At 37.5% G+C, this 16156-nt stretch overlaps 1 protein-coding gene across 1 annotated transcript; it reads right to left on the bottom strand.

Annotated features, from left to right (window-relative positions):
- Positions 1 to 424: 424 nt before the first annotated feature.
- Positions 425 to 1989, bottom strand: LOC104602961 (LOB domain-containing protein 41-like). The gene is made up of 2 exons (XM_010266839.3): positions 1559 to 1989; positions 425 to 1464 (listed from the first exon to the last, which is right to left on the bottom strand). The coding sequence occupies exons 1-2, from the start codon at positions 1746 to 1748 to the stop codon at positions 743 to 745; spliced, it is 912 nt and encodes a 303-aa protein (XP_010265141.1). The 5' UTR covers positions 1749 to 1989; the 3' UTR covers positions 425 to 742.
- Positions 1990 to 16156: the final 14167 nt, after the last annotated feature.

Raw genomic sequence — 16156 nt, forward strand, 5'->3', positions numbered from 1 at the left:
CCATCTATCATCGCCTCATCGAAACCACGGACGCAATGAAAAAAAACATCATACCGCCCCAGCTCCGAAATTTTAGGTGCAATGCATGTTGCATGAGGTTTGCGGGTCCCTCTGGTTTTGCATGTGCACCACCTGTTCCTTCACAGTCATCTCGCAGTGTCCGTCTTAACCGTCTGCCCTCCGCGGCTCCAAACTTCAGATACTACTCGCTTTTTCTACCTCTGTTGATAGTACTTGTTAGCTCCGTTCTTCTACGTAGCGGGAATGATCCGCGACAACCAGGACACCGGATTAACCGAACAAGATGGCTGTGTTAACACAAAATAACGAGGCACGAAAGAACGACAAACTGCGTTGAGCAAAAGTACAAGTAGTCGGGCATGCTATGGCGAACAAACGAGAGTCAAGAATACGAGAGAAAAGATTGGATTCACGCACCATCATTTGCATGATCAAAACCATTCAAATCCATTGACGATGATAGCATCACTTCGACAACATGTGTAAATCAACTATCAAGAGTAAAGTATATAATCATCTTATCTTTCTCTGTCTCTCTCTCTCTCTCTCTCTCTCTCTCTCTCTATACTTATGTAAACCCAAGTTTATACAACCAAAGAAAGAAAAAAAAAACAAGAAAAGACCAAAGGATAAAAAAAAAGGGAATTATTTGATGGCAAAGAGAAATGAATGATCTGAGCCGCCAAAACTGAACATCCCTCAAAGAACATCACCGGCTAACTCAGGACTTGCAATCAAGACTTAATTCCATTTTACATGTATCATCATCGCCTGATCCGCAGATCTCACTACGGTCCTTGGCTGCTGGACTCACGCTCCGATGGCGTGAAACCGGCTCGAAGCCCAGCGTCAACTCCAACTCAACCTCGCTTTCATCGGTTTGACTGTCGGAAGTTTTCGGGTCGGGTTCTTTGTGCTCAGGTCGGCCAACAAGGGAGTGCTCCACTGTCTCAACAGAGAACATGCTATCGGTCTCTCGACTGTCTCCTTCACCGTTGTGCTCGGAGTGATGACTCGTCGACGAGTCGTGGCTCGTTGCCATCTCGTAACCATCCGGGTAGCACCTGCGCCACCTAAGGTTACAAATAGGGGCAGCGTCGGCGATAGGGGTTTCTGCTACGAGCTCGGCAGCAGAAACGAGATTGGGCTTGTTGGGTTTCGTAGCGGAGCGCTTGAAGCGGCTCCTTGTTTTGACCTTGTGAAGGTCTTGGGAAGCGGCCCAGTTCTCATCCTTGGAGACATGTCTTATGTCGTACGCTTTCATAGGGGGACTAGGGCTGGCAGCCGCTTCAGAAGAGATTTGCACGATCGGGGCTCCTTTAAGAACGGCTTCCACGGCCGACTGGCAAAGCTGCCAGTTTCCGGACCAGAGCAACCCGACTGATCCATAAATCGGGTTCACAATCCTTCCACAAGCCTCGTACAGGAGGGACCTGAATATCGCTGCAATCAGAAAATAAAACACAAGTTCAGAAAATTAAATAAAACGGAGGATCAAGACTCACTAAAGAGACAGAAACGAGGGAAAGGGTGGTACCAGGACGAAGATGTTCGGGGCCGGCATTAATGAGGTTCATAAGTCCGGCTCGGCCGTAGAACTTAGCGAGGAAAACAGTGGCATTGGCTTGGGACTCCGGATTCTTGATCCATTGGAGACAAGGCCTGATGCTGCAGTTCTCGCTGCAACCCTTGCGAAGGACTCGGCATCCATTGCAGCTCATCCTCATCTTGACTATTTTATTGTTAACCAAGAAATTGCTTGCTGTTACTGCTGGCGGCTCCCGCTTGGTTTGCAGATAATGATCGATGGGAGGCGTCGGTCTCTGAAGGCTTCGTTACGGAGAAAAAAGGAGGGAGAGAGAAGGGAGGTTTGCTTGCGTGGTTCTGAGTTTGCTTTTTTGCAGGGGGAAGAAAGAGATGCAAATGTGAGAAGACAAGAAGTGGGGGTGGGTATTTAAGTGAGTCGATGGTTTGGGAAGGGGGACCGCGGTTTGAAATAAGGCGCAGCGGTTTCCTAAATAGCGGTAGAGATGGAAGCAATCCGGTTTTATTATTATACCCTTTTCTTCTTTTTTTTTGGTTAGGAAAAATTGGGGTTTTATTATTCGAGGAAAGTACTGGATGCATGCGTCTCCCTCTTTAAAATGCCCCTCCGTCGTTGTCAACTTTTGTCCCTGCTGCGGTGCTGCCCCCACCCACTCCTTTTTACGGATAGCCAGAGCTGCTTTTTATTTTTTCACTCTTTACCCCAACCAACAAGAAGGAATTCATCCGAAACTTTCACTCTCCCTATCCCTAGCCTAACCTGGCCTACTAGCCTATCCGGTTTGAAATTTGCATACAACCTTCAAATTGGAGTCTGATTAATCTTTTCATTTGAAAAATTGAACGAGGAAGTGGAATATCCACGTAGGTTAAAACTGCATATTTGGGAGGTCGACACAGCCTGTCCTTTTGGTCGTGTGATGTCCTGTCCTCCTTCTGTTAAGGAGGAGGGAGAACTTCATCACGACTCTACCTCTTGGCCTCTTGAAACGCCCTGCCTTTACTCCATTAGGCGGCCCCTTGGGACTTGGATCATAGAGTGGCATCCATCTAAAGTTGTCAGCGCTTACAGAACTACACACATTTGAGCAACTTATTAACACTTATCTTTGCATCACAGCTCATTCATTTGTCGTCCAGGTCCAGCAAGCAAAAATTCTGGGATACACAACAGAACAGTGGGTTGATACGGATTGGGTGGATGGGAAGCTTTGATTGAAACCGTTTGTTATCCGAATTTGTTTGTGTGGAATGAACTGTTTGTTAATTGTTAATACTTAATAAATAGATAGCGCGATTACTGTTCATCTTTTCTTTTACCTTAACAAACGAACCCAAAGCGAAAAAAAAAAAAAAAATTGTTTTGGTAACTTGAAGGCGGGGTAAAGTAACAGTAAATAAAAGCTCGACAACTAACTAGTTGTCGTAAATAAGGGGGTAGGGCAGGGGCAAAAAGAGAGAGGAGGTCCATGCAAGAGGGTCCAAAAACCATGAATATCGGGAGAGCAGCGCGTGTCAACAACGACCAGGTCTGAGACAGCGGGCGATCGCCACATATCGTGGAAGAAACACTCCCCCTTCACTCCTGGTTTTCGGGAATTCGTACCAGAAACCATCCCACACAAGACCATCGTTGCTTACGCCACAAAGCACCAAAACCACTGTTTTCGTTTTTCCCAGTATTAAAATCCCATGACTGTGGGCGCCCGATGTGAGTCGCCAGCGGTTTCTTGGGGATGGCGCAACATGCTTATCCTAATAAGAAAATGAAAATCCTCTCTACCTTCCCCTGCTGCCCAAGTGCCGCCCTTGTTTCTCGCATCTCTCACTTTTCTTTATCCACCATTTATTCAATTATCTATATACTTTCATATTAATATTAATGGATCTCCCTATCAAAAACCCCTTCCCCTTTCTATTCGGTGCATTCGGTCGTTGTTTCCTTTTTCTGCGCGGCAGAATGGGGAATTTGGATGATTGCGACTTGCCTAATACCTCTCTCCTTCGGAATCATAATTTATAAATCCGCTTTCAAGTTTCTATTAAAAAAAATGAATCCTTCGGCTCAGAAATCATTGACTTTATGGAATGATTTTCAATGATTTTAATGGTTTTACGTTTACCCTCCCCTCAATTATCTTATTGACCTAAGATGGAGGCCGTCCTACGTAGAGAACTTATGTCACTGATTGAGGTCTGAGGATTGATTCCCATCAAATGATCGAATCCAACGGTTATGATTGAGAATAACGGTCTCTAATCTAACGGCTGTCCTAACGCCTAAAGTGGGGTTTCCAACTTTCCATTTGGCATTGTAAACTGTCACTGTGTTTGTAATGGGGATCAGGATCTTTCTAGATTTGACCGTCATATCACGTGATGGGGTGGTCCATCTCCATCACAGCACAGGAATCAAAAAACTAACCTACCGGCTACCGCGTAGGTCCATCACAAGAATAAAAAAAAAAACATCCCACCAAGGCACCAACGTATCTCTCTTGGATTCTAGGATCTTAAATGACTGATATGCCCTTTCTGTTCTATGCAGAACATGGGGCACTAAAAGTTGCGACGACGGGACGTAAATGGCATTCTGGAGAAAGTCGAAGGACACTAACGATTTCCAGGAATACACAGAAAAAGAATTAATAAAGAAAAAGACGGGTTAATTAAATTAAAACAAATGAACTCGGAAGACTTTTATTCCCTACAAGTTGGAGCTACAGTGGCATGGCAGACGATGCTTTCATTTCAATTATATATAGGTATCGGGTGGGTCGTCGATTCGCGTTTCCACAAATATATATTTTATTTCCAATTCGATGCATTTATTTTTTGTTTATTTGATTCATCAGATACAGCGGAGTAACTGCCATGGCATGGGGGCGTGTGCAGGTACACACACCCACACTTTGAATGTGTTTGGCTTTGGCTTGTGAAGAAGGAAAACGAGGGTTTCCGGTTTCCTTTGCTCCTAGTACAATTGTACTCCCCTTGCTTCCCTATTATGCGCGGATTTGACTCAGAGCCTACGTGTCACACCATTAAAATATTCATTACTTTCTCGGAAAGGAAGAAGCTTCCAATAACCTGACCTATTCCCGTTTTAAGTCCACCGGAGGTAAAGACTCAAGCTACGGTCTACTGTCTCTACGGTTATACACAGATCTCCGGGGAGCTGGGTCCCACCATTAGTATGATCCCTTCCTTCATACCAATCCGACGGTTCCCGAAGTGGTGCCCCCTGGCCCCTGGGAACATAGGATGACGTACAGCGTTTCCTGCATTGGTTCGGAGAGACCTTCGACGGGCGACTGCCTGCTTTTTACATCAAACAAGAAAAAATGAAGATGAAAGGTACATATATATATATATATTTATATATATAGTACAGACAGAATGGTACAGTCTGTTAGAAGAACCACAATACAGTCAGTCTTCGTCTATTTACGCTTGATGGGATCTTTCTGTCTCAAACGGATCCTTAAGACAGGATTTAGATTCCATCAAATCGTGGTAAACACTGCAGGAGGTACATTATATTGAGAGAGAAAAAGAAGGTGTATTCTGAAATCTGAATCAGTTAATCCCTTTCGTCTATTATGTGAAAGTGATGCCAATAAGTTTTATTTAATAATAAATTTATATTCCAACTGATTTTGACAATTGCTTACGCCTATAATTTTGGTAAGCTCTTTAATTTGTCGTACTAATCCACGAATAAATAATCAATTATATGAATATAATGCTCCTTTTTCTGTACAGGGTCCGAAGCCATGACTGTACGCATGTACCTTAGTATATGAATAATAATTTTTTATCCATATTATATGAATAATAATAATAATAGACCAAGTAATTAACTAAGTTATTACAGAAGAGATCATAATATACAAGTCGTTTCAGGCAGAGCCTATAGTTCTGTATACGGTTTTTTTTTTTTATCTTGGTATATATAACCATTGTATATTAGAAGCAATTTTTTTTTTTTTATTTTCATTTTCTTCACATTATTTATAAATCTATTAATTGGATTCAATTCAATAACATTGTAGGTAAGGTAGCTATGAATTATTTAATGAATCATTTTTCTTCATTTGTATTGTAATGGTTCAGAATTGAAGCTGTATTGTTGTTTGTTAGGTGATAGGCTGATAGCCGGCCAATAGTATATGATTTATACATCTATTTTTATGAAAAAACTAAAAAGAATATATAACATCCCACAAGTAGGTCATATTTACCAAGTTCATAGTTTGCGTTGCTCGCAGTTGGCCAAGATTTCCTGTGGCTTGTAAGGGATCGGGATTAAAGATTAACATATACAAATATAATAAGATAATAAAGTATGAAAGGATCCATAGTTTTAGGAAATTAGGCAACTAACTGTAGGCTGTAGCTGATAAAAAGTATAAGTAACGACAAAAATTGAAACAATGAGAGTGTAAAGTTTATCAAACAATGTATTGCAAGTTGGAGGGGTGGTGGGGGCGAGGGTGGTTGTAACTCTGTACAAGAAAGCCAAGAAAGCCAATAGTACTTCTACCCACTTCTACATGATTAGACACACTTTGTTGGTTTTTGCCACATAAGACCATTTTAGATAAATTATAAACTGTATATATTCACTGGAATAAGCTAAATGATCTGGCAAAGTCTAAGATGCATGCATGCATTATTGATTATTTTAACTTATTCACGTGGCAGTGGTTGCAGCCTAACTAGCATGCAGCTTATCTCTCAAGGCAAGTTTGAATAACGCCCCAATAGGCATCTCATGATCCGAAGATCAAACTGGTTAGGGGTCTGTCTGGTTATCGGGTCGAATGGTCAATCCGTTTTAACAAAAAAAATTAAAAAACAATCAAAATCGTTCAAACGATTAAGATAAACAATTTATTAACCAAAATCAATGATTTTGAGCAAAATTTCAGTTTTGAAGAAAACCGAATGCATCTGATAAATTGACTATGAATTAAAATCTTAAAAACTGCATCTCGATCTAGTTTTTGTTGGAACCTGTTCCAATATTTTTTGGGGGGATGGTCTGCGCATGGAAAAATCCTATAGATTGGCTCCAGGAAACCATGCACAGAACGTGATAATCTGACTATGATAATTATAATGAGGATGATGGTGGTGCCCCCAATGACGATAATCACAATGATGATGACTAGCTCCAAAACATCCATTAAAAAATAAAGAGAAACTCCCACCTCTTTCTTAAACCCCAACTTGCAAATGTTACAATAACTCAACTTGCTTCATCACTAATAGATGTGGGGGAGGAGGATGATAATTACTCCAAATAAATTACTACTTAGAAAAAAGAAAGAAAAATTATATTAAAGCAGAAAGGAAATTTATTGAATATTCAAATATGAGAATATAACATCACCCCTTACGTAGTACAAAGCAAGTTGGTCACTTGTCCAGATTCATTATTAAATTATAAGTCGGCCCCGCTCCCATTACATAACCAAAAACACAAAAAAAAAAATAATAATAATAAATAAAAAGAAAAAAACATCTGTCTCTTATTTTTGTAATAAATACACTGTATAGTATGTATTATTAAGATGGACCCTTTCTTTTGTTGAAGAGGAGGGACCCGTAACACCCGTTTGTGTCTACACACAGCACTCTACCCTTTGTTTCGGCCGCTACACAGCCTACTTTCTCTTGTTCATTGTTTTTGTATCCATTCTATGGATTCTATAGCCTCCCACACGTCACAACCCAGATGAAAAGAAAAAAAAATCTTTGTTTAATAACCATGGAGTCCTTGTCAACTCAACTTCCTGGATATTCTGACCTATAGTTTAAGAAAGAAGCAGTGGTTGTAAATACATATTTTGTTGTTAATTTAATTCGTAAGGATGGGCAAAGGTGAAAGTGGAAATTGTGACTTGTGAGGGGAGGTCGGCATCTTCCTCAATCTGGTAACCAGGTTTCCATTTTTATATACAAGTCAATACAAATTCTTTCGGCGATTCTCTTCTACTTCTCATCACGTTTATCCAAAGTTGGAAGCTTTCTTTCTTTCTTTTTTTTTTTCTCTTCCTTCCTGAACTGATGATCCAAACCCATTTGCTTGCACCTCATGAGTCATGGCTCTTACTTTCTCTCTTTGTAATTTTATAATGTGGTGCAATTGCTATCTATAGTACTATACTATATTCTTAACCGACCTCCATCCAGCTCCAAGCGGTGTCAGATATTGATTTTTGAATCCGGATATCGAGGCGGTTTTTTCACTTTTCCTAACTCACCTGTTCATCAACCAAGACAAAGCTAAACTACACAACCAGTCTACTACATTGGCTACGACCACAAGAAAATGCTTTTCTTAACAGAATAATTGATTCCTTTTTTGCTTTACATGGAATAATAAACAATTATGTTATAAATAAAGCAGATCAATGGCAGTTTAATTTTGGGGGGGCTGATTTGATCTTGGATCCCCACGAAGCAGGGCTCCTAGGTACAAAGCTGTCAACCACCGTTCCGGAATTTGTCCTACCAATTACAAATTTACAATTAACCATAAATGAGAGAATAGAATTAATCAAAATATAAGGAGAAAACCATATTTATCATGCTTGGCATTCCATTTGCCAATGCAACTAACACACACCTAGTGAGTGATGCCCAACAGGTATCAGAACGGTATCAAATCAGATGGGACCCGATTACTGATGAGGTCTCGGTTCCCGTTCATTAATCGGGTCTTAACTTTTAACTGGTCAAAGGCTCGGAACTGAATCTGCTGTGATGGCCATGAAATATAAACAAAATCATTTGACTATGTGACAGCATTAATCATGATTAAATATCAATTTTACTACAAACTTCAAACGTAGCGCAGTTGAATACCCTTAAATATATAATAACAATCTTTACTTAGGAAATTAACAAAATATAGTCTGCGTTAAGCCCAACACCCACATGCAAATAATAGAAAAACACAACGACTGTGTCATGCTATGCACACATCTTTACAAATTGACAAATCCATTAAGAATATTAGGGTTTTATGGCATCCACGCGCTTCACCCCAAAATATTATGCAAGTACGATTTAGTTAATTAAAGACGTGTGGACTCCATGTGATAAGGCATAAAATAGTTTATTTTTTGGGTAAGGAGACATAGAATATATAGTATTACATTCCAATGAATAGTTAAGTAGGAAGGGCTCTGTGGAATCCAAGTTCTTGATGTTTTTAATAAGAGTAAAATACAGGTAATTACCTTGTACATTACGGATAGTGATACTTAGGCTGAGTTTGGAAAGAGTATAAATACAAATTTATAGAGTGTAAAATTTTATATTTTGTATTATTTTATATATATTTATACCGTACATTTTTACATTTGTACTCTTTTCAAACCGAGTCTTAAGTCCCCCAATTTTTCTTTTGCATAACAGAAATAGGGCGAGAAGGTTTCAATCTATTACAAATATATAGACTATTGGAATCCCAAAGTATAGAATAGTTCTTTGTTACAAATGAAAGTTCATGGACCTAAGTATCACCACCCCCAAAGTACAGAGTAAACCTCTGCATTTTACCCTTTAAATAATTCGCAACAAATTAAAGAATATTAGGGTCCTGGTAGGATGCATATTTCAACCGTTTCTTTTGCTTGAATACGTTACTTCTTCGGATATTGTTTGGCCGAGATTCGAAGACTAATTTTATTTTCCGTTTATTTTAAGACAACTACTCCACGGTCCCTTTATTATGACTCGGAATCAGGTGATGGATCTAGCTAGCTTCTTCTTCTTCTTCCTTTTCTCCTCTCTTTTATCTATAATACAAAAAAGGGTTGGTTAGTTGTGTGGATTAGACAATCTTAAATTCTGATAATCACATCTTTTAGACTAGCAGCTGATGAGGTGGTAGCTAAAGATGTTCCACATAATTTTTCATGACATTCTTCTCCTATGTGGTTAGATTCAGAAAAGTAATGTAACATTTTTATTTTCATCCCTTTTTTAGTACAAGAAATTCAAGAAAAAGAAAACTTGTGCATTCTACTCTACTAAGTTTGCATTGATAGAAAATAATTTCTATTATTTTGATTTCAATTTGTTGTAAGCTCCTTTTTTTGTACTAAAAAATTATTGTTATTAATCTCTAGAAACAATATAGGTTTACTTTGCCTAAAATATACATGTGGTTGAAGAGTTCCAATTAAATTTTGATTTGGTGATGAATGATTGAATAATCGAACCTACTCAAATATTAAAACAACATATATCAAGCACGTTGGTTATATCCCTTTGTAAGGAAAGGAGTGTGGCGTCAAATCTTGGGGAGGGGGTTGATCTAATAATGCCAGACCAAGACCTAAAAAAAGGAAAAGAAAAAGTGTTTTGAGTGGATTGGTGATTCTAGCCTCTGATCAAGCACTACTTACTTTCAAATTGTTTTTGTTTAGAAGTCATTTAACTAGTTATGTATTTCTCTTTTTTCTTTTATGAGCTCAGAAATTTTGGAAATAAAAATACTAATGTTAACATTTTAAACCTTCATAATAAAAATTGTTAGAATGCAATGGAATTTCATTTCAGTGAATTACTACAACAACAGCAATATGTACAATTTAACTGGTCGGTCCAAATACAAAGTTAGAGAGTTTGTAGATAAGCTCAAAGTAAGGTCGGTCCAAATACAAAATAATAGTTGTTTAGGTATATATGTTAAGCTGGTCTTTAGGAGTATAGTCTTGGATACCAAGCATTTAAGTAATATGAACCCACCATGGAGCTAGTGCTTATATATAGGATTAAGAATTTAATACAATTTAAATATTATAATTAAGGTGAAGTTCGATAAATCTAAACTTTGACCTTGGAGGGCGAAAAGACTCTCTGTAATGCTAAAATAGCTCCTCATACGTAGCGCAGAAAGGTTTTTTTAATAGAAATTGCATTTGGAGGGGCAGCCCTCCAGTTTGTATTTGAACATTTTGTTAATTTTTTCTGTTAGCGTAGTATTATTTTATCTATCAAAAAATGTGAATTTGTACTCCCATTCCGTTTTGCAAGCGTTCGTTAAGAATTTTTTTTTTTTTTTTTTTTGCTTGTGAAAGTAAATTTATTTTTTTCTGACATTTTTACATTTCGAAAAAAAAAAAAGAGAGATTCCAGCCTTCAAGTTCAACCAGCCCAGGTCCCTCGTTATCATCTTGTCGATTATCAAATCCACTGGCATCCTTGGTGAAGTTTCTGACAAGAATAAGTTTTTCAATAATGGTTGCACTCTTTTTTCTCTGCTCATATATTAGAAAACTCATTTAATGAAATCCATGACATTTTTTGGCCTGTGTTGCAACTTTCAAAGCCCATGGGCTGGTTGTTAAAATTTTCAACCTAGCGAATAGTGAACAAGTGGGCTGACTTGGGCCTGTATAGTCAACATGTCACGTAGAAATGATATCTTGAGAAAATTAATATTCACCTTTATAATCCGAAAATTAATATCTGACCCTGGGTTAAACTATCATTCTCCCTAAATTTTAAGTCCAACACAGTTGGTGGGGCTGCTTACATCAGGATGTTAGTATTTCATTTTCTGACAATCTTAATAACCAACCACACAGATGAGAAAAAAGAAGGATATTTATTATTTATAATCAGCTTGTTAATATTAAACTAGCTTTGATATCATTTAGATCATAGCTGGAAAGCAATGGTAGGTTTGAAATTTGTTAGAGAGTAAGTTGATAAGAGTCACTGCACTACCCACCTTCAGTCCAAGTGGGTCATGATGCGTTGTCTGCTGGTGCTTTGATAATTACACCGCCTTAAATTTACGCCTGTAAAAGCTTTGGCGAGAAGTGAGATTATAAAATTATGGATTTGTGCCGACCACGGGCTTTCAAATTTAATATTGGGCTTTGGTCCATGTAGGATTGGTTGTACCTGTTTGACCCAGATGAAAAAAGGTTTATGTTTTATAATAATGGGTTTTAGTTTTTCTTCTTTTTATTCTTGATACTGCTACTCTGCAGTTCTCTCTCTCTCTCTAAACAGGGCAGGATTGTGTGTTCAGAACAATGAGTCTTAAAATCCTTTTCATCACATAGCTTTCCAAGACTTATAATCTTTTCATCTTAAAACATTGAAGGAGGTATTTAATTATTTACTATGGAGATAGAAGAAGGAAACTTGACAGTGGTTACTGCAAAGAGTTGTTCATGAATTTAAAGCTTTTCAGAATGGTTCTAGAAACAGTTTAAGCTTTAATCACATCTATCTTGAATATGCCTAACCCAGGTAAGACTGGGTTGTAGCTAATTGAACCTAATTATTTGAATAAAATAAATCCACATCTTTATTTTTTAGTAACAAGTTCATTACTAGAAAAAAAGATAAAATTATATCCACATCTTTACTAGATAAATTTGTAAAGAAAAGGAAAGATGTTGCATAGAAAAATATGGAGGGAATCAATCTAGTCGATTTAGAAACAGAGCTTGTAAAAGAATAGGGGAAAATTAGCAAGTTTGGGTGGAGGGTATGTAAACTCCACAAATCTGCATCTGATCAAAATGTTTTACATCATTTTGAATTTTATTCTTTTAATTAATAAGTGTTTTCCCTTGTATCTACAATCTGTTAAATAGAATATGGACAACAAAATCTTAAATATATTATATAAAAAGAGTAATTTTAACAAATGGTTCAGATATTTTAAATTGTCATGCTCAATTTGCGAAAAGAACATATACCAAAATGTTTAATCTTTTATGCGATATTTTTAATCTTTAATATTTATGCTGTACATATTTATATTTGCACTTTCCTCAAATTGATGTTTGGTTTGAAGGAAAAATCAGGGAAAGGAAAGGAAAGGTAGGGAAATTCATACAGGGTTTGTAAATGATTCCCCACCTTTCCCTTCCTTTCCCTACTTTTTTGCTTCAAACCAAACACAGCCTAAATGATTTGTACATGCAAGAAATAGAGACATGTTAAAAATAATTAAATCACAAATATCTCTCTACGTTCCAAAAGTATGTACTAAATGATTTACAGATATAGCTGAAACTAAGATGGGGAGTTAAATGACAACTGCCTAATAGTATATATTATACATTTTGAGCAAGAAAAACACTAAAATTTTCATTTTATTAAAAAGAAACTAAGGTTTAGCTTTAATACTTTCACTAATTTTTGAACAAATGGTTGTCAATGTCTTCTCATATTGTGTATTGGAAAATCTATGATACGGGAAAAATATGGTAACGGAAGAGATTTGACCAACAAAGTACTCCCGTGAATTTGATGAATACCATATGATTTTTTTTGTTAGAAAAATGTATTTAATAAAAATAGAAGAAAAGAGTTGATGATTTTGTTTAGGGGTGGAAATGAATCAAGTTTTTCATGAGTTATTCAAGCTCAGTTCGTGAAAAGCTCGATTCGGTTTGGTTTAAACTGAGCTTTGAGATGAGCTCGAGTTCGATATATAGGCTCATTTGCTAATCGAGCCGATCTTGAGTCTAATAAAGCTCGGCTCATGAGATTCACAAGTCTAATCGAGCCTAATATATATAATGAAGAATCTTTATTTTTTGTATGTAGAATAAAAACAATTTTTTGTATGTATAATAATAAATATTAGATAGAACATTTTTTATTTTTTATATGTATGATAATAAATAGTATTTATAATTCTTAATTTTGTTTGTATTTAAAATAAAAAATTATTTTTTTATATGTATAATTTTTATTTTTTATAGGAAGCTTGGCTCATGGTCGAGCTCAAGCTGAGTCGAGCTCGAACTTGTGGGCTTTTGATCTTAGTCGAATTTGAGCTCAAGTCTCTACCTTGAATTGAACTCATGCTCAAGTGTCTAACTTGAATTAAATTCGAGCTCGAACTTGTGAGTTTTTAACCGAGCCAAATATGAACTCAAATCTCTAGCTTGAATCAAATTCAAACTCTAACTCAAGCCTAACATTGTTTTGACGAGCCAATCTCGAATAACACAGTTCAAGTCTCTGATCAATCATTTGTCTTCGATTTATTTGCTTTTGGCTAATAGCATCTTATTGATCAGTTCTTTTATAATACTGGTTGATTGGCTGTAAATTTTCTAGTATCATATCTTTCTGCTATCATGGTCAAACAAAAGCAGCAGAAGTTAAATTAAATCATCAGGCCTATATCTAGAAATGCATGTCTAAATTTATTTGCACAAAACTTCTATTTTAGGAAAATTGTCTTCAGCAAAATTTTGGCTTGCAGTAATTTCTCTTTTAATCATATCACATACTTATTAATTAGAAATTAACTAAACAAAATACCAATATTAACCATAAAGAATTGGGCCATGCAAATTGGATCAAGAACGGGAAAGCTACATTAGACGTTTATTGGAATTAAAAAGACTTATTGGTCGTGTAGGCTTATCCCAACAAATCTCTATATAGCTTGGTGACCAGGTTTCTCGTTGTCTACCAATGCATGGTTCAGTATTATGTTATTGGGAAAATACCCGATGGTACCCTGTATTTTTGGCCGAGTGTCAATTTAACATCTGAACTTTAAAATTCGATAATTTAGTAATTAAATTTTCATTTTGCGACAATCTAATACCTATCGTTAACAGCTGCTTCAAGCTCTAACAGACCTCTAAGCAAAGCATTTTCCACTGGGTTCTGTAATCCAACGTGCACCAACCCGCCAAGAACGTCCAAGTTCCATGAATGAACAATTGTGGTCTGGGAAGAATGCTTGCTGTCTGAAACGTGCACCACCACCACTGCTACATCTCTAAGCTCCAACGTAAAGCTCCATGAATGAACGGTTGTGGTCTGGGAAGAATTCCCGGTAGATGAACTCAAGCCCACGAACACCTCTTCTTCCTTCCACATTTCTGCCAGATCGATTGGATAAGAAATCAATTAATCAGATGGCCTCACGTTGCCTAATTTGCCTAACCTAACTTGCAAGTATTTGGAGCTGGCGTCGTAATCAATCCACGTATGCAGTTTGTCACCACCGTCGAGCGCTCAACTTCCCCAATCCTGGGGAGAGCCCAAAGGAGGTCCCGTCTAAGAATTGGGAAGGAAACCCACTTGGAAGAAGCACGAAAGCGATGCCATCGCCATTGTCAAGGGAGATAGAGAAAAAGAAATATGTAGACACTCCTTTTCTAGGGTTCCTTGCAACAAACTTAATGGATTGCGATCGACGAATGAGTAACGTTAACAGAAGAACCACCATTAACAACCTCGGCATCGCCGAAGAGAGCGACTTGTGAGCCGAAGATGGGGTTTATCTCGAATTTCTTGAGCGAAAAAGATGAGATCTGTTCAGCAGCAGTTGTCACGAAACAGAAGATAAAGAAAGCGAGGGAGAGAGGGTACCTGAGGTTGGAAATTTTCTCCATTAACAGCTAGTGCGGGAGCTCGGCCTGCTTGTCTTTTAGCAGTGAGCAGTGTCCGCAAGCGTATATCGGCGGCAACGCCAGTAACGTAAAGATCATGAAAACGAAGAATCTCGAACCCATGAATCCCAAAACTCGAAAGCTTTCAGCATTGCAAGTGTTCTTTTGCATCGAAATCCTTGAAATCGCCGGTCTGGTTTTACCCAGGAATAGGCGACACTCGGTCTGGTTTTTCGGATGGTTGATAAAAAAAAATTAGAAGACACTTTAAGGGTATTTTTATTTTTTTGTATGCCACTTAATGGCTGGTTAATACCGGGTATTAAATCGTCACAAAATGAAAGTTCAGATAGTAGATTGTCACGTTTTAAAGTTTGGATACTAAATTGATACTCAACCTAAAGTACAGGATACCTATCGGGAATTTTTCCTATATTATTTAAGAATATTTTTTTCTTTATTTGGCAACTAATTTCCTTTTAACCTATTCTCTTTGTTATCAGTATTTTCAACCTATCATTGATCCAGTTGGTTGGACCATTTGACTCATGACCCAGTCATGATTTTAATCTGGATTACCTAAAATCCAGAAAATGTTCCAAAACTGTTGAGCAAGTGGTTGAACCAGTCCAGTGACCTGGTTGAATCGATAAGCAGGTCACTGGTTGCAAATTGCAATTTATATGAAAATGTCATAACTTTGTGTTGGTGGTTAGATCAGGGTGTTTTTTTATTTGATTTTGGGAAACATTTTGCAGTATAGGGCTAAAGAAGCCTTGGCCTACTATTTTTGCCAAAAATGTCTTTTTTGAATACAAATCTTATGAAATTTATTACGGGCTGACCCATTTAGTCCAGATGGTTGAACCGTTTGATCCATGGTTTTTAAAACTGGATTGGATTGGACGGTTGGACTGAAAAAATCGGGAATCGGTCAGGTGACTGATTCCGGTTTTTCCTAAAACGGTTCTGATTTTCCCTAAAACTGGATTTTCTTTAAAAACCGTTGATTTTGATAAGCAAATCGCTGACCCGGGTGGTTAATCGTTTGAACAGTTTGAATGGTTTTGACCGGTTATCATTTTTTGTAATTTTTTTTGTTAGAATGGACCAACCGTTTGAATCGAATGATTGGTTTTAAAAACCGGACCCCTGACTGACTCGGTCTCCAGGTCAATTTT

The sequence above is a fragment of the Nelumbo nucifera genome, chromosome 4 (assembly GCF_055504915.1).
Source record: "Nelumbo nucifera cultivar China Antique chromosome 4, China Antique-T2T, whole genome shotgun sequence".
NCBI lineage: Eukaryota > Viridiplantae > Streptophyta > Magnoliopsida > Proteales > Nelumbonaceae > Nelumbo > Nelumbo nucifera.